The following is a 19177-nucleotide window of genomic DNA, read 5'->3' as shown; positions in this document are numbered from 1 at the left end:
GGCTCAACCCTTCACCAGACAACTGAGTGATGGCAGGAGCGACAGCCACAACACTCCCCAGTGGAGGTGGTTGCGCCTGCGGGTTGCTGTGCTGTTAGGTAAACAGAGAGGGTTGTCAGTATCAGCGTACAGGCGCCAACTCCACCAGGTAGCGACGCGCCCAAACCCTTACTGCAAGTGAAGTGTCGGACATGGCAAATGAAGAGCAAGCGTGGCTCAGGAACACCAGAAGCCAGAATGAATACTGATCATCTTCACTGATGAAAAAAAAAAGTGTACAGAAAAGGGGTTTTAAAAATTACTGTATATTTTAGCTATAATTATAGGCTCACATCTCCTTCTCTGTGTCTCCTCTCTCTCCTCTCCACTGCCTTTTTTCAAAACAGGCCACCCATTCACTCACAGCCAACCCCGCCCTTCTTACATTTTTTTTATATTCTATCCTCAATCTCCTCTTCACCACCACCCCATCACCACCCACCCCCCCCCACTTAGAATGACGCAAGGCGAGGTGAAGATGAGGGTAATTAAAATGTGGATGCTGTGCAGTGAAATGAAGCCAGTACAAAGACACACCTCGTCCCCAACAGGAAGACAACAACAAGAAGAGATGAAAATGGGGAAGGAATAAAACTGATCAGGCGTGTTGTCAGGCTGTAGAAATATGTAAACAACATACTGTTGATGTTACTTTCAGCAAATGTTTCTCAGCTATAGAGACTGGGAACAGACAACAACTTTGATGCCCCGCGTACCGCTCTCTCTTTCACACACAGGGAACAAAGCGGTAGTGCGGAGCTTTGATTGATGCACGTAGCTCCAGGACAACTAGGGAAACAGGTGAGATAGTGGCAGCTCACAAAAAGAGAGGGGAATCAGATCCCAGTAACTGTACCATGGAAACTGCAGAGAGAGGGATTGGCAAAACCAGGGAGGGTGCAGATGGAGGAGTCACCTTGAGGGAGAGGAGGGGAAGGAGGGAGGTAAGGGACTCAGTGGCAATGCCAATTTGTTTCTTTTCAGGTCATAAGCTTGTAGATATTGAGGTCTAAAGTGGAGTGTGGAATTCACAATTGTAGAAAAAACATGAGATAACTGCTGGAGAAAAAACCTGTAATCCTGAAAAATATCTTCACAGGTGTCCGCTAGTGTTTGCATTATTGTGTTTGTGTTTCAAAACACTGTCAGTCTGCTCAGTTGGAGTCAGTGGGACTCTGGTCTTCCTCTCAGTGGAAGTGTGAGTGGAAATGAAATTATATTGATTGAACTCTCACACGCAGCAGATTGATTTTCATTCCAGAATATGAGTACACTCCATTAGATGTTAATGTAAGATTTATATACAACAGTGCTGTCCTGAAGCTAACATGGGCTCCTGTTTATGACAGCAACAGATTTAGGTTTGAGTTCTGTAGTGAGATATTAGAGAAGGAATCAAACAGCCAAAGTGAATGAGAAGGATTAATCACAGCTTTTCTTACACATCACTGATTATAAAGTCAAATAGTGTAAATTTGGACATTAATTGCCAGAGTTTATGTCAAATGGTTCTGTTATAAAATAGTGTCATTGTCATTTCACTGCTAGTTTGAAATTCTGAAAACTGAGTGACACAGCAGTGACATCTGCTGGTGGAGTATTGACACTGACTTAAAAGAGAAGCATGGTGATATTCTGTATTTTTCCTACTGTCAACAAATCCCATGAGAGGACCAAAACCAACAACAGACAGATCTGACTAACAGGTATTGTCTGTGTAGCCAAGGCCTTATGAAGCTTATTCCTCTGTGCCATAGAGCTCCACCTAAAAACGACACTATAGCAGTGCGTACCATTTTCATTTATTACAATGAACATGGGTTCTGCAGTTCATTTTGAGTCAGTCCCACATACACTATCGTGCTGCCATAATTACTCATTCATCAAAATGCTTTCGTAAAAATAAATTGTTTACTCCTATTTGAGTAACACTACAGTGCTTCAGTAGGAACCGATGGGCCACACACATTGTGGAATTGGAGAACTCATGTTACGATAAATGGACTGTGCTTTTTCTACTGTGTCAAAAATATCTTCAGTGAAAAACCTATGATGTATCCGTCACTGTCAAACAAAGAATATGAATCTGAACAAAAAGTTAATTGGACAAATAAATGGACACAGTAACAGTACGATTCACAAAATCCTTGGTATTAAGGAATAAATCAGGAACTAACTTCTGATTAAGAAAAGTTACTTGCAAACAGACTGTTAAAGAAACAGTTTGTATTATTTATTCCCAGATATCGATACTGACCCGACACATAGTGACTCCTTAATGCATCATTAATGCTTTACTCTCAATCAACTGCTAAAAGGCAAATAACTGCTGACACACATCACAGTTATTTATTGCCTTTGTTCCTCTATTCTGAGTAATTGAGGAACTGTAGCTCTGTTCACCGATTCACTTTCTATTACTTCAATGGTTATTGCTAAGGATTATGTATATCTTATTTTAAAGTATGGTGGATGGAGGAGAAAGCTCAAAGTGAGTACAAGCCAGGATCAGCAGGCCAGTTTGTACCAACAGTAAGCGAGAAGGAGAGAATTTCTGATGTTTCTGGAAAAAGGTTTTACTTTAGAAATGAATTGCTCACATATAACAGTGTTTTAAACTAAATCAAACTCAAGGGCACTTCAAATTTGTTTTATTTCTCATTGAAAAATGAAATGAAGGTGTATTTACACTTACAAGGCTGTTAGTGCAGTGGTGTATGTGGGAGGGTAGACAGACTAGCAGGTATTTGGATAGACACAAAGCACGGACTGAGGCATAATGGGTAACACAAATTCAACCAAAAAAGTGGAGAAAATATTAACAGGACAAATTAATTCAAGCAGAGGAAACCCTGTACTGTTGAAATGCTTAATGTTTTAAAGTGTCCTTGACTGTATTTGGGAATACGCACTGGCTTGGCTGATTATTGGAAATTATGTCCATAAAACCTTTTTGAGAAGACCAAGGACAATTCACTTGTTAAGTGCTGATAAGTCAGAGTGCTTGTTTGTTTTTTTTTTGTTTGTTTTTTTTTTTATCAGTGCCCTGTTTCACAGTTTTAATGCGTCGCTGTGAAGTGCAGGAACTAATCAAATCAATCTTAATCACCACCTAATGACATTGCAATTTTGATGTGATGATTTGTAGAAGCATTCTGTGTTTTGATAGCTGTTACCAAAAATAGTGCCTCCATTATTATTAACTGGGCCACATGTTTCCTGTTAAATGATTGGTTCACATTTTTAAGGTCTGTCTTAAAACAATACTCACATGCCAATGTGTACTTTGAAATAGTCCTTGGTTTGTTCCTCCTGTCCATAATGGCCACGAAGAAATTAAATACCTTCAAAAATGATTTCACTGTAAGTGATAGGGGACAAAATCCACAGTCGTAATTCTGTGCGCAAATGGGTTCTTAAGTTTCTTAAGTCTCAGTTTAAGACAATCGCCAGGCAGCAGGGGGAAGTCACAGACCGCTGCGGTCTGCGGAATCCCACAAGCACAATCATAAATCTACACTCACACGATTGTTTGGGTTTGAACACATACCCAACACCAGTCCACCCACACCGACACGGACCTGAAAAGTAAAATACAACAAACAGACGGCCGTTAAGTATTGTTGTCTTGCGGTGTCTTTAACGTAAACTCAAATATCACACTTCTATGTCTGTACAGAACCAATGCCATTAGTAGAATTAGTCACACCAGGAAAAAACACAAAATAAAACCAGTACCCACCAATATAAACCAAGTTGTTTATATTGGTACCTATATATCTATATAGAGACAGGTGTTACTTTATTTTGGTATTCAAGATTGTAAATAATTTTGGTACTAATTGATGTTGAAAGCAAGAAAGGTGAGGCTTCAAATGACAGTTTTGCAATTTAGAATGTGTGTGTCTTGTTTGAAGTGTGTAATAGTGTAATGATAATATAATGATATGCAGGTTCTCTTGTTAATCTATGCGATGAAATATTTGTGCAGTTAAGTAATTTGATCGTCTATGTTTTTTATACATAAGAGAGACAGAGACTCTTTCTATTATTTTTACTTTTACTACTAGTATATAATTGGTATTTATCATTTATTTAGTTTTTAAAAGTTACGATAATTTGTTTGATAAACAGTTACAGTTTGTGCAGAATAGTGTGTCTTCAGTTATATCTGGGGCAGGTGGCTGAAGGGGAAATTTACAAGCTATAGCCGCCACTGCCTACACGGTTAAAACAAACCGTGCTGGATATTTAAATGAATGTATCCTCGAGGATGCGCGCGCTTCTTGGCAACGGAAGCTAAGTTTGTTGCTTCCGCCGACTTCCTCAACCAAAACTACACACTAAATCCAGGCACTTTTAAACTAAAATGCCGGCCTGTTGTGTGTCTGGCTGTAAAAATCGATATTCCCCAACCACCAAACTCAGATTTTACAGGATACCGTCCGGGTATCGGCCGTTTCAGGCCAACCGGAGACGTTTATGGCTACAAGCACTTCAACAAGTGAACTGTAGCGTCGAGGGGCTCAAAGGAAATGCTCGTATTTGTGGCGCTCATTTCATATCAGGTAAGATAAGATACACGCTACAATAGGTACTCGACTCACTGGATTTGGTGCAAGATAATGTTTAACTCTGAAGCTGGTTAAAAAAAACGTATGTGTCTGTTTTTGTTTTACAGGGGAGGCGTCCATGGACCACGACAGTCCTGACTTTGTCCCTTCTGTGTTTACTGTGTCTACTAAACAGAGCCCCAAGAAAAAATTGAAAAGGTAAGACACGTTAAGTAATGTTTTAAGATAAGTGGATGGACGATCGTAAAGTTCCATTTCCGCAGTGTATAAATACTTAAATGTTTAAGCAAATGTCCTGCATTAAAAATCTGATTTGAGTAAAAGTACACAAGTATTAGCACCAAAATGTACCAACAGTAAAAGTACTTATTATGCTGAGTAGTCCATTTCAAAACAATGTACGTAATATCACTGGATTATAATTATTCATGAACTAATGTGTATATCACTTAAATGTTGCTCCTGGTGAAGGTGGGCCTAATTTAACAATAGACCATTTGAGTGTTCGTGAACTATAAAACTCAATAAGAACTGATCATTATAGCCTTCATGAGAGTCGGAGTAATTGTAGGACTGTTGTATTAGGCAGCATTAGTTTTAGCCAGGTCTATCTAATAAATTGAGTATGCATTATAATTTATATGTTGAATATAAATCTGAATCTGCAAAGTAAGAAGTTGGAAACTAAGGTTATGAGGAAAGTAAATGCAGCAGAGTAGAAGTATAAAGCAGCAGAAACTGGAATTACTCAAGTAAAGTTTGAGTTCCTTAAAGTTGTACTTAAGTACAGTACATGGTCACTTTCCTGCACTGGTTCATCTTCTATCAATTGTCATTGTATGTAGTGCACTGGGCCCAGTTTGTGGCTCTCATAGTAATACATGGGAGCCACAAACTGAGTCTTACTTTGTAGTGTGCTGGCTAGAAAACCAACAGCACCAAAACATCACAAAATCTTAGATTATGCTGTCAAATACGTATAATTTCATATTAAATCATACTACTTTATTCCCTATGTGTTATTACATAAGCCTTACTCCTTGTCTTTTTGGCTGTGGAGGTCATTTGACTTCAAGACACAAATTCATGTACAACTGACATATTAGACCATTAATTGATCAGTCAGTCAGGAAATTAACTATTTTGATTATCAATTTGTAATTTCCGCCATTTTATAAACTAAATTGACTCTGGTTTCAGCTTCTCACATGTGAGGATTTGCTCCTTTTCTTTGTCATATCATAGTAAACTGAATATCTCAGTGTTTTGGGCTGTTAATTAGACATATAAATCAATCTGAAAACATTGCCTAGGAAAATTATAATGGGTATAATTCACAGTTCCTGACTTCTTGTAGTAAAAGCAATTCGTCAAGGAAACTATTTTTTGAGTTGGAGGCCTATTTTCATGGTAATTGATGTCTTGCACATGACTGAAGATTCAGTAACATGTTGTGGACCATAAATGGTGGGATTCTCAAATATTTCTGTACATATGTTTTGCTATTGAATAATTACATACCAGTCTCTATATACCTTTACAGAGCTGAAGAAAAGGTTGTAGTCCACCGTTTCTGTGAACAAATAAAACATACAAACATTGTTATTATTACCAAGCTGTGCAGTTGTCTTTACATCTGTACCATAGTAAACTGTGTCTGGGTAATTATACAGTGCAGTAGCTACAGTAGCTGTTACAGCCCTGCTGCACCAGTGTCTCTCATATCAGTCTTTGTTATTGCCCACCATCTTTATTGCGGTTGAAAAGAGCAAACTTTTCCTTTTCCACTTTGACAAGTAGATATATGTGATCCATTTACTCGATATTCAGATGAATTATTTTTCACAATTTTTTCACAAGATTTTACGGTCGTAGAAGAAAGTGCCACCGTAAAGCCAGTGTGGAAAAAGAAGAAATAACAACTCCACCTGTAGTTGATTCTCCTGCGGGCATCCAGACGTCTGTTTTGAAGGAAACTGAAAATGAGCTTTCAGAAGAAATACAGACAGCATCAACCCCTTCAGTGCCAAAGGTAGCAGCTATGACTTAAAATCTTCATATGTAATTCTGTGTTACTATTGTGTTTAGAAAGCACACAAGTTTACTTTTGTGGTGGTGGTGGTGGTGACAGTGGGAATAGTTGTTGCCAGATCATCAGAAGTAGAAAGATAACATGGTATTTATGTTGAGCACATTTTTCTGCAATATCTTATATTGCTCTAAATTGCTGTAAAGAAATGGTTCTCTTATTCTTTGAATTTCTATCTTCCATTTTCATAATCTCTTTGTGTGTGTGTGTGTGTGTTTTGTAGGAAGAGGAAACATTGAATGAAGAGGCTGAGGCTGAAACTAGAACCAAAGCAATCACATCACAAACAAAATCCAGCAAAAACAAGTCACCACAATCACTTAAACTACCGGCAGGCATCTCAAAACTAGACAAAATGAGTCCTGTTGTGCTCCTAAAACCCCTAGATCTACCAGCAGGTCGGTATCAGTACGAGCTTGGCAATCGGAACTTCACCGGTGTATCTCGGCTCGTGAAACACAAACAGCCGCATGAAGAACAAAGAGTGCAACAGTGTGTCCACACCGCCCGCAACAAGGACACCTCCTTTCCCTGCAACATGTGTGACCGACTTTTCACTACAAGTCATAACCTCAAGCGTCATAAGCTGCTGCATGTCAGAGACGGCAGGAAGTGCAGGAAGTGTGGCGTTCTGTTCTGTCGACGTCACAAACACATTTTATTCCTGCCACAGGCCGCGCCTGTAACCGAGTCTGAACAGGATTCCTCCATCGATGAGCTGCAAAATGTAGGCAGTGACGTCATGCCAGAAAACTGTCCGCTGCAGGAGTCTGAGCAGATACAGACTGATGACTTGGATGATGATGATGCTCAGGGCACCATAACTGAAACGCCTACGCTGACAACTACTGCACCTTTACCGACCCCAAACCCTGGACCTTTATCCAAGCCCTCTGAGGCCCCACCTCCAGCCTCATACACAAAAGTCGTAGTAGATGTCCCTGTACCAGAGGTTCTGAAACCTTCCTCTGTGCCGTGCCCACCCTCACCTGTACCCAGGGACTTAGAAAACCCAGGTACCTCATCTCAGCTTATGACACCCCTGCCTGACAAACCTGCAACCTTCAGTCAGCCCCTTCTCCCCCTGAATCTAGATCTCCCGTCCTCACTAAAGATCTTTTCACCTAAGTTCCTCACCTCAGCACTACTTGAGGTTAAAAGAAATTATGAATATATTTTAAACAAACCAAAAGTTGTTAAGAAGGTTATTGAAGTGAAGGAGGAACCGTGCGAGCTGCCGTTGATTACTCCAGATGAGCAAAGTGTTGAGCAAGTCAAAAAGGAAAGAATTGCTTATGACCTGGAGATTGAGATCTGATCTAAATCTAGTCCTTTAATTTCAGTTCCTCACTTTTAAAAACAGGCATTGAATCAGTTTTATACTTTGTTTAACTACAATTTGACCTTACTGTCAGATTGGCCCGTTTGCCTCAGTCGTAATGTTTCACATTCGACTATTACTTATACCAAGACTTGGGCTTGGCATCATAAAGCTATTCAGCTATTTCATCAAACACACTGGTGTGTTTGGTAAATACTACAACTAAAACGTAACCTAATTCGGGCTAATTTGTAGGAACTTATTATTGTGATATACTTTTGCTTTTCTATTGTTCATGTTTTGTTTGGTGTTCCTGTGATATATGTATCTGCGAATGTATTGCTGCACACTTCTCTACAATACCTGTTTTCTTTGGCAGTTAGCCCTAACCTTGCTCACAACACTAATATATTTTAAATAGAAATGACTGAATTCATGCTGCTATTTTTTATTCAGTGAGAGCTCTATAGTTGAGATGCTGTCACATCTTAATCACGGATGAGGTGAAATTTGTTTTACCACTACAGTCTGGCATTTGTGCTGCAGGCTACATTCTGTACTTGGCAATTTGTGGAGAAATAATCAGCTTAGTCTGTGAGGAAATCCACTGTGCTATAAACAGGAATGATATGAAGATCATTATCCAACATCATACCTGATAACAGTAGTCACTGGATACACAAATGCAGCAATTCCAATATTTTGGATACACAAACATTTTTTGAGTGTGTACTAAAATCTGCAAGTGGTAGAAATCAGGATGCCTTGGTGAGAGATTAAACTACCATTCAGACTTTGTTTTCCCATAACAGGAATCACCTAACAGACTAAACTGTGAAAAACACTAGTACCCTCCCTGCTGTTTTGTAACATAGTTTGACCTGCAAGACTCTCGACTCATGTGACTTGTCAAACATATTGCCTCATATTCACAGTACTGTGTGAATCAGGTTTAAAAACAGTTGTTAACATATTAGCCTCCTGTTAATCTTGTCTCTCATTTTATTTTTAAATCAACTTCTTATCAGTTATTACAGTCAATCGACGACAATTTCATTACAAAGTATTTCCAAAATATTTTCTTTGCCTCGTGCTATAACTACTGTGTAGCATTGGGGCCTATCAAGACTACGATTAAAGCTGTCCTTTTTAAGTAGATAAATTCACAAATGATGTGTTGTTGGCCATGTGCCATCTGCTAAATAGATTCACTTAAATAGATGCACTGGAGTTGAGGGAACCTAAAACTGACTAATTACTTAGTCATTGCCTTTGCAGATGTAACTCAAGTGCATCAAAACTACACTGTGTCCATATCAGGCTGATTTTCAACCGGACAAAGGAAAAAAAACTGTGCAATGTGTCTAAACTGAAAAATAGTCTGTACATAATCACGTATGCAGAAATAAAATTATCACACTTTATTTGTTGGAGTTTTGTGGTTTTTGTGTTGTGAGAAATTCGCTGTGGAAATAGTTTCAAGGGTTACTGGCCAAGAAATGTTACAGGATTTGTCCTGATGGTGGCACTAGAGGGTTTGTGAAACTGACCCAAAAATGTCTGCCTCCTTTTCTTGGACGACCTCTTTATCATTGTGTCATATTGCATTAAAGTGGCCGGCTTGTTTTGTGAGCTCCCATACCATCCCATTGCAGAAAAGGGCCCACAGTGCAATAACACTAAGGAGTCATGCTTTCGTTCATTGGGCCTTTGTGTCATGTGGTTATAGTTCCCAGAGAGTACTTTTATCCTTAATCAATGACTTTGAATTGGTCACTTACTAAAACTAGATTTATTAACGTTTCTAAATGAATAGGAGAAACATGTCCAATAGACTTTTCACAACCTCGCAACCCAAACGTTCTTTTAAATGAATTGTAACTGCTCGATAAAGCATTTTATATTGAGCATGTTTCTTTAATTAATAAAGCCATTAGTTACAACTAATAAGCCCTTAAAAAGGACAACTTATTGCTTGCGTTATGAAATACAGTTTAGCAGCCCGCTAAAGACAGAACTGCTGTTCTAACCAATTTTGATTAAGATAAATACATACATACATAACAGAACAGACACGTTCACAATACACAAATCTGTGATAGTCCTCGCAGCACATGGAGTAGCCTACACACTATTGCATATTAAATATACGAGCATATTAAAAAAAATTAAAATAAAAGATGAAAACCAGATGTGCAAAGAGGTCAGTGTCCATGAATTAAATTAGATATCCAAATTACATTAAACAAGTTGAATTGTACTGCACTTGTTGTCAGTCATTATTGCACATGAACTCATATGGTTAAAAATATGCCGGACAGCCACATTGCTAGGAAACAACACTCGCTTATGGCCCATTGTTAATGTTTTTCTGCAGCTTTGAATTTGATACTGAAGACTGATTGAATTTCAACATCGATGAGACATGAATAAGACTGATTTCTGTCTCTTAAATCTGCATTTGTGGATAAACAATTTTACCAAAAGTAAAATTAGGTCAAGTGCATTTTGATTTTATTACTCTACTGTGCATTCCTCTGTGACCTCTTGTACCACATCTCTGAGCCAGTTGAGAGTTCACTGTCTCCCCTCTGAGTCTATCTGCACACTGTACACATCCTATTGGTGGGACGGCACCGGTAATGGTGGGCGCTGATCCTGATTGGTCTTTTCGGCTGTCATTTAAAGCCAACGAAATCAATGATTGGCCGAAGTCCTCGCATCCAAGCAGCAGATTGGCTGATGCGTCTTCGCGTGGCATCACAGATGACAGGCAATTGGTGCTGATGCTGTGACAATGGGAGTCATCCAGATAAGCATCATCTGGACCGAGTGCGCTTAAAGCACAGCGGCAGCGCACACGCTTAACTGATCGTAAAGGGACGGGAAAGGCAGCTGGGTAGAGACACGGGGAGGAACCTCCAGCTGCTGCACTGAAAGGGTAAGTTTTCCCCTGGAAAACAAAATGACATGCCCGGGGCGTCCGGTTAGCTGTCTCTGAGTGGGGGCTGGGGATCAGCTCTCAAGTACGTTGGCAGCAAGACCGTTATTACCGCCGGCTAGGTGAAGCAAGGTTAGCAATCTCCACCAGCTTTCCTCAAGAAATTCAAGATGCTTTGCTTTTTGGCAAGTCTCATACATACTGGACGTACTGTAGTATATATGCAGCGCTTGTAAACCAGCTGTGAGTCAACTCATCTCCTTGGTCGACTGCATTGCGGAGATAGCAAGATAGCATGTGTCTAATATTCTCCACGCTGCCCTGTAAATTAGTGGTCAACACAACAACACAGCGGGTCACAAGGTCCTTTCCAACATTTTCTTCAGCATGTTATTTTGATGCTTCTTCACATCCTGAGATTTCAATGTGTCTGACATAATTTATCATTCCTGCGGATCAAATTTGCATGCAGATGTTAAAAGAAATGAAAATATAAACATGAAAATATAATTATCAAATATGTAAGTGCAAAAAAAACCCCACTAAAGCATAGTTAACAGCATGATCATTTAAACTAGCTATTGCATGCATTTGCACAGATTTGTAGTGAATTGCTTTGCATGCTGGGATTTGAAGTTTGAAGTGATGTGCATCTGTTGACTGAAGTGAGCAGTCCACGCTTGCCTGCAGGCTTGCATATGTGTGCATAAATGGAGTGCACATATACAGTATGTTGTACTTATGCTTTATAGCCATAGATTTTTTTTAATGCTGGCAACACAGAGGCCATTTCTGTTGCTGTAACAATGCAGTGTTTGGCTTCCCTCTGTGTTTTAAGTCCAGTGATGGGAGTGTTCAGCCGACAGAAGTTTTTCCAGGAGCTTGCTCATGGCTGCCTGCTGCCTACGGCTCAGCAGGGCCTGGAGCAGGTATGGCAGCTGCTGGTTATCTGCCTGCTGTGTCGGCTTCTCTGGATGTTAGGTGAGAATCCAGTTGTTTTGTGCCCAGTCAGTGTTATTCTCCCTTCATATGGGCTGCGTCATCATAATCACCTGTGCTATTTTTTTTTGTTATCTTGCTTATGTCAGGCCTCCCTTCTTTTGTGAAACACCTGGGCACAGTGGCCGGAGGTTTCTACACTCTCTACCTGTTCTTTGAGCTTCATATGATCTGGGTGGTCCTCCTCAGCCTTCTCTGCTACCTCTTCCTCTTCCTGTGCCGCCACTCCACCATCCGAGGCACCTTCCTCTCCATCACTGTGCTCATCTACCTGCTGTTGGGGTAAGAGAGTGCTCCTCAGATACCTGACAGCTCAGCGGCACGCATCAAGTCTGTGTTTTCTGGAAAGAATGCTTCAAAGCCAGTGTTGCGGTGACTTTTAAAGTTTAATGTGCAGCGAGAACAACATCACATCTGAGACTATTCTTATCTAATTTTATCAGAGAACTGCACATGATGGACACCACCAACTGGCACAAGATGAGAGGTAGGTCAGGCATCTCTCATAGATAAAAGCAACAAATGTGGTTATTCGAGGTTTGCCTTTACATTTAGCATCAATAATGTTTAAGTGCTGCTGCTGTCATCCAGGTTCACAGATGGTGGTTGCCATGAAAGCCATCTCTCTGGCCTTTGATTTGGACAGAGGTGTTGTGACCAGTGTACCCTCACCCATTGAGTTCATGGGCTATATTTACTTTGTGGGCACAGTCATCTTTGGCCCCTGGATCAGCTTCAACAGCTACAAAGAAGCTTTGGAAGGACGTAAGCTGGTAGGTGTAATACAGTGTCTCTTAAGCATGGAAGAAGGTTGGGGGTGAGGATTATTTAAAAGATTTATCCTGACACTGGCTGCTAACTGTGTAAATCTTTGGTTCTTTTCTTTCTTCCTCAGAGCTTTTCGTGGCTTTTCAAAGTGTCTGTTAGCTGGGTGAAGAGCCAGGTGTGCCTTGTTATTTCCAACTGTGTAGCGCCATACCTCTTCCCTTATTTCATACCTGTTTATGGAGACAAGCTACTACGGAGGTGAGTGGAACATAAAGATACTTGTAAACAAATGAAAATGTTTATTTCCGTTCTTCAATTACTTATCACTTATGGATTAATTCCATCTTTGTTTACAGCAAAAAGAGGAGGAAGATCAGGTAATCAACTGTTTCCCTCAGTGTCTCTCAACATTGCAATCATGCTTTCCTCATATTTTGTGCTGTTTATGGCACGTTTATTTTCTTCTTACCATTTGTGCTTCACCTTTTACCTGCACGCATGTATCCACATCATCCCCCACCTCACCCCACCCCACCCCCACCCCTCTGTGCAGTCACATGTGTTCCAGGACACCCGTCTCACCCTCTCATTTACCACAACTGTCTCACCATCTTGAAAACTGTGGTGAGACGTAGATCATCACATGGCAAGTCAATTAAAAAAAAAATTGTGTGATTTCAATGTTCCTCTAATATTAACTGCTACAACTTCCCTCTTTATTCTGTTGCTTCTCAGAGGTACACTGGCAAAGTATGTCTTTTAATTTTGTGCAATAATTAATTCATTAAGTTGAAATTTACTGCATTGTAATATCCGCCTTTTTCTTCCTCTTTTAATGGCATTACATTAGGTGGTTGCTGGCGTATGAGAACACAATGTCTTTCCACTTCAGCAACTATTTTGTTGGTTACTTCAGCGAGACTACTACCACTCTGGCTGGTGCAGGCTTCACTGAGGAGAAAGAAAACTTCAAATGGTCAGAACTTCACGCGCAATATTAACATAAAGTGTGTTTCTCTTTATTCACATTACTAAATGGGCCCCCTCCCTTTTACCTTTTGTTTCGTAGGGATATGACCGTGTCCAAGCCCTTGAATATAGAGTTCCCTCGGTCGATGGTGGAGGTGGTAACATCGTGGAATCTGCCCATGTCTCGCTTTCTGCACACCTGTGAGTTCTAATGCTCGATGGCAGCAGCTGTTTTTGCTTTTCGTTCTCATTATGAATGGAATGATAATGGCTCATTTAAAGAGACACTCATGCAAGCTGATGCTCTCATCTCACAGATGTTTTTAAGAGCGCTCTCAAATTTGGGACATTCTCTGCCGTCATGGTGACATATACAGCCAGCGCCCTGCTGCACGTGAGTACTATTACAAAGCAATCATAGCCCGTACTCTGAAATGTAATGTGTCCGTGTCAACAAGTGGACTGTTTAAATTCTAACTCTACTTGTGTCTGGCAGGGTTTGAGTTTTCATCTGGGCGCAGTGCTAATATCTCTGGGGTTCATCACGTACATTGAGCACGGTAAGAGTCTGCCTAATGTTGTCTCTTTTCACATTAGAACCTCTCCATTTAGAGAAAGTGCTTAGCTTTGTAGTAATGGTTAATTGCATCCACTGTTACACACTGTTTGTGTTCACCGCAGTGCTCGTAATTGATCTCTTATGGTTGAAAAGGAATTTCACCTCGAGCTTATATTTTAATACTTTGGTCTTGTTTTGTGTTTTAGTGTTGCGGAAGAGGCTTGCAGCCATTTTTAATGCCTGTATACTGTCAAAGAAATGTCAGCCAAACTGCACTCACCAGAACAAAAAGGTAAAATGTGCCTTTCTCTTTTTTTTGACAAAGAAGGTCCTTTTTTTACCAGTCATTTATCATTATCAGTGGGCTCTTCAGGTTTACATGAATGAATGGATTCAGAGGAATAGTTTGACATTTTTGTATAAACAAATACGGTTATTCATTTCCTTGCAGAGAGTTTGATGTGAAGATCAATACCACTCTCCTGTCTGCATGCTAAATACGCCACTGCAGCCAGGAGATGATTAGCTTAGCTTAGCATGAAGACTAAGAGAAGAAAGAAACAGTCTGGCTTTGTCCTGAAGTAACAAAACAAAAACACCCTCCAGCACCTGTTAAACTCATTGATAAACATGTTATATCTTGTTTGTTTAATTCATCCAAATGTTTTAAAACTGGTTATGGACTGGACTATTTCTTGACAGGCTGCAGTGACATTTGGATTTTATTACCTTTAGCTTGAGCAAAGTCAGCTGTTTCCCCTTGCTTCCAGTCTTTATGCTAAGCTAAGCTAACTGTCTCCTGGCTTTAGCTTCATATTTAGATTCATTCATTCCAAAGTTAACTTATACTCACATTAACATACACGTTGAGTTGAGTTGTTTAAATACATGTCCAACTAATGCTTCATGCTGCACAAATAGAAATCTCAGTTCCAACCACAGGACTGTGGTGTTTTTACTTGGTTTGTATATATTCTGGATTTCCTCCAACTATTTTATTTGTGCCAACGGCCATTGCACTGGCATTGCTGGCACTTAGTTTCAGAGCAGGAGGTGCTCAAAGGGGGGCTACCTAGTAGATCTTCTGGCCTAGTTAGCATTCAGAAAAAAATCTGCTTTCTATTTTTACCCTCCACTAACAAAAATATGTAAATTAAACCCCATATAAATTTCCCCTCAGATTTAGCCTAATAATAATAATAATAATAATAATAATAATAATAATAATGATAATGATAATGATGATAATAATAATAATCCTCAGCAGGCCAAGTGACAAGTATCAAAACAACACAAGAAAAAGTCAAACAATTAAAACTGCATACTTAATAATTTGTTAAGTAGTGTGGAGTTTTTTTGGCATTTTTGCCAAAATCAAGAGTGAAAAGACAGACAGAAAACATGGAGATGACATACAGCAAAGGTCCACAGCCTGAATTCAACCATGGGCATTGCAGTTATGTGACATGTGCCGTTACCATTCAGCAACGAGAGCAGTCAAAGGACCTCATGTTTCAATGCCAGAGAAAAAAATACATCTGCTGCCGTTGAAATACAGCAGGTCCCATGAGCTGCCTTGCACTGTCAATTGATATATTTAAGGAGTTTACTGGCAAGATGCCCTACAAAAATCCTTTGTTTTTATATTGGTTCTGCACATCAAGAGCTGCAGGGAGGAGAAATAATGATTTATGTGAAGAAAAGCAACCTGCACGGACTGGACAACATGGATTCTATTGTTCTCATCACAATTTAGACACTGATCCATTAAAGCCCCTAAAAATTGGGTTCTAAGTATCTCTCTCTAACATTAAAGATTGCTAAACTGCATTGCAAAATGTACAGCAGTCAAAGTCAAAGTTTCGACAAAAGGGTATTATTTATTACCTATTGTTTAACAGTCAAACACTCATCCAGTGTGCTTCATCGAGACTGTGCAAGAAGCTGATTAAGTCAATAGATTTTTGGAACATTTAAAAGAAACCCCCCCATGGATTGCAAAACAAAAAAAATGTGGGTAAAAGGGTCTATAATACTGATTAAGGAGATTCCTTGTTCTCATGTGATGCTTTGTCTCTCCCTCTGCAGGAGCTATGGGTCTATATGATTAACATAGCATTCAGCGCTTTGGCAATACTCCACCTGACGTATCTGGGCTCTGTGTTCAGCTCCAGTGTGGACTATATGGAGGAGGATGAGGTAAGATGAGACTATACTGATACCCAGAGGGGAAATTCACATGTTGCAGCTGTGGAAACAATAGTCAGAAGAGGTAGGAAACAGATAAAGAACTATTAAGTATAATAAACACAGCAAAATAAAACATAAATGGTATTTAAAAGCTTTATATACATTACAACACTTAGACCTGCATGCATTACTTGTGAAGTGTTAAGGAATCATTCTGGTGGTGTGTAATAGAGACAGAACATTTTTAGAAGAGTATAAGTGACTATATATATTCAGCCTGTGCTCATAAAATCTACAGCACACTGTGTGACATAAACATGTGAACTCTATAGAGAAATGTAACCTTAGCTGCATTATTCATAGTTCACTGTCCTACCGCCCCCTACAGGACGATATCACCCATCATACCATTCAGAAGTGGTCAGAGCTGAGCTGGACAAGCCACTGGGTCACGTTTGGATGCTGGATATTGTACCGCCTCATTCTCTAATAATAAGAGACAAAGAAAGAGTGATGGAAGCAATAATGATGAGATGTAAGGCTGGTTCTCCACTTCTGCACTGTGACTTTATCCCGCATCAGACCGAAGAGAACAGATTCAACCTGTATACAACAATAACCCAACACGCAGTGTTCAGGTTGCGCCGCACGTTGGCTGGGTAATCTATTATTCTAACCTGCTGGGGACTAGTTTTGATATCCATGAAGTGGTAGCCCGCTCCTCCCTCCTTTCCTCCGTATCACATCCTTTATATCTGAGCTGCAGTCGTCGAGCCCTCATGTTGTGACGGCAGTTACAGATGTCTCACTGTGAGTCACAATCAATACCTATCAGCATGGTGGAGATCGGCTGCTCCTTTCTGTGGACACATGATAGAGCCCATTGTCTAGGTTTCACCATCAACTGCAGCAGATGTCCTCCAGATGTGGTTTCCCTTCACCTCAAGTGTTTTACAATCGTATTTTTAGGTTTGGAGGATAAAACTGGTGACATTCTTATAGTCAGCAATGAAAAGACTAAAACCAACAATGCAGTAGTTCGTGTCTCAATACATTCTGACTTCCCCAGCTTGTCTGCCTGTGGCAATCAGCCCCGAGCCTATTCACTATACTAAAAAAAGCCAAATTGTCTCCTAAAACAGCTGGGCTCTGTATTTTTTTTTAGCAAACATTACTAAGGCAGGCGTAAATAGATTATGTGATAGGAACTATTTTCAATGGCAGATCAATATACATATGTTTGGTGCTCTGGTGGCTATTTATAGCTGCAGAACAGTGAATGAGTAATTGACTCAAAATAACCTGCAATGTTCATTGTAATGAAGGAACATCTCACCCAGTGCAAACCTGCGGCTCATTAATATGTTAAAGACAACAATGCAGTTTAATGACACAGAGGGAAAATACGCTATATCAAGCTCTGGCTACAGAGACAACAGTGTTTTGGTCTTTTCATGGAATTTGTTGGCAATAAAAAAATATATAGAATATCACCAGAATTATCCTTTAGCAGAGCTTGTCTCTTGAGCATGTGTAAAACAAAGAGTTTACTTTTGATTGAAAAGAGCACACGTTACGGAAATAAGGCAGCAATTTTATTGTCGCTGGTAATGATTTCCCCCTTTGTGAATTTTAGATGAAGAAAATGAATCAGTACATCTAGAAATTAACTTTTGTGGTGCAGTTTCATAGTAGTGTTTTGTATTTTGTTTATTTTGATGATTCCCTTTAAATTGAACTTTTGCTTTGCTTAGAGAAGGTCTTATTAGTATTTGTGAGCATTTGAAAAACTCGTTCACTCTTTAGTATTGAAAAAAAAAGTTTAGAATCTGGGTATTACACATGTGTCAATGTAGAGCAAAAACATTTAAAGTTCTCTTCAAATTTCATATTACAGATTCAAGATGAAATTACACAGTACACTATATTAAATATTTATCCGCAAGTACAGATTTTTATTACACTGCTTCTTTTAATGATGCATTTATGTAATTGATGATTGCCTGATGAAAGAACATGAGCGTCTGTATCAGATTGTGGTCACTTTCTGTCTATATCTTTCTTAAATCTACAACGTCAAAGGATTTGTTTCTTGACTCAGATGTAGTGTTTTAGAGTAGAGCCTGAATGTTCGTTCATGCCTGAGAGCAAGTGCTCAGTCTCCGCAGACCTAATTCCACTCAATCCAACGAGTATTTTAAATACTAGTCTGATATTTAATTTTAAGCTTTTTTTCCCTGTAAATGTGAAGGCACTGATACACCTGTGATATTTTTATAAAATTTTACATGAAACTGGATTTGCCTTTGTTTAATTCAGTGTGGAAGAAGTACAAATGGGTATGTCTGAGAGGATGTGAAATGTGATGATATCAGGTGTACACAGAACTCAGATACACTTGGATTGCTGTATGAAATAGCTGTTTATTTGATTCATCATTATTTACAAGAAGAATGTTTGGACTGTTAGACAGCCAATCGTTGTATGAGGGTGAGTTAGGGAAGGATTGCAAAGGGGAGACAAACTGTTATTTTGCGCTCAAAGCAATGGTCCGGTTTAACCCGGAGCCTATTTCTGAGCATCCAATAAGGCAGAGCGGACATCCGGGGATGGGGGAAGGAACAACGGTCGAACAACAGATGGTGATGGATGGAGATCGGGTTCACTTTCTGCCTCTGTGAGAGGTGAGCAGATGCTGTATTGGAGGGCCACACAACAGCCCAGTCTG

At 39.7% G+C, this 19177-nt stretch overlaps 2 protein-coding genes across 3 annotated transcripts; both read left to right on the top strand.

The window, feature by feature from the left end:
- The first annotated feature begins 4346 nt into the window (after positions 1-4346).
- Positions 4347-9447, top strand: LOC130174193 (uncharacterized). Its single transcript, XM_056383800.1, has 4 exons — positions 4347-4607; positions 4721-4811; positions 6474-6645; positions 6926-9447. The coding sequence occupies exons 1-4, from the start codon at positions 4409-4411 to the stop codon at positions 8018-8020; spliced, it is 1557 nt and encodes a 518-aa protein (XP_056239775.1). The 5' UTR covers positions 4347-4408; the 3' UTR covers positions 8021-9447.
- A 1355-nt stretch (positions 9448-10802) lies between these two features.
- On the top strand, positions 10803-18748 carry LOC130174510 (protein-serine O-palmitoleoyltransferase porcupine-like). 2 transcript variants are annotated; one of them, XM_056384361.1, is made up of 15 exons: positions 10803-10964; positions 11803-11945; positions 12053-12245; positions 12407-12450; positions 12555-12736; positions 12859-12989; positions 13088-13108; positions 13467-13481; positions 13582-13707; positions 13801-13901; positions 14018-14094; positions 14197-14260; positions 14466-14551; positions 16348-16458; positions 16838-18748. In XM_056384361.1, the coding sequence occupies exons 2-15, from the start codon at positions 11810-11812 to the stop codon at positions 16937-16939; spliced, it is 1389 nt and encodes a 462-aa protein (XP_056240336.1). In that variant the 5' UTR covers positions 10803-10964; positions 11803-11809; the 3' UTR covers positions 16940-18748. The 2 variants fall into 2 exon arrangements, with proteins under 2 accessions (XP_056240336.1, XP_056240337.1); XM_056384362.1 differs by lacking the exon at positions 13467-13481.
- The last annotated feature ends 429 nt before the right edge of the window (positions 18749-19177 follow it).

This window comes from Seriola aureovittata, chromosome 9 (genome assembly GCF_021018895.1).
Source record: "Seriola aureovittata isolate HTS-2021-v1 ecotype China chromosome 9, ASM2101889v1, whole genome shotgun sequence".
NCBI lineage: Eukaryota > Metazoa > Chordata > Actinopteri > Carangiformes > Carangidae > Seriola > Seriola aureovittata.
The sequence above is the reverse complement of the archived record's forward strand: the minus strand, read 5'-3'. Positions and strand labels throughout refer to the sequence as shown.

Bases quoted from the DNA above. Each gene is read 5' to 3' on its own strand.
- LOC130174193 (XM_056383800.1), top strand. From the start codon at position 4,409: ATGCCGGCCTGTTGTGTGTCTGGCTGTAAAAATCGATATTCCCCAACC. The intron at 4,608-4,720 runs GTAAGATAAGAT...TTTGTTTTACAG, and splicing joins TGGCGCTCATTTCATATCAG to GGGAGGCGTCCATGGACCAC. The intron at 6,646-6,925 runs GTAGCAGCTATG...TGTGTTTTGTAG, and splicing joins CAACCCCTTCAGTGCCAAAG to GAAGAGGAAACATTGAATGA.
- LOC130174510 (XM_056384361.1), top strand. From the start codon at position 11,810: ATGGGAGTGTTCAGCCGACAGAAGTTTTTCCAGGAGCTTGCTCATGGC. The intron at 12,451-12,554 runs GTAGGTCAGGCA...GCTGTCATCCAG, and splicing joins CAACTGGCACAAGATGAGAG to GTTCACAGATGGTGGTTGCC. The intron at 12,990-13,087 runs GTGAGTGGAACA...CTTTGTTTACAG, and splicing joins GGAGACAAGCTACTACGGAG to CAAAAAGAGGAGGAAGATCA.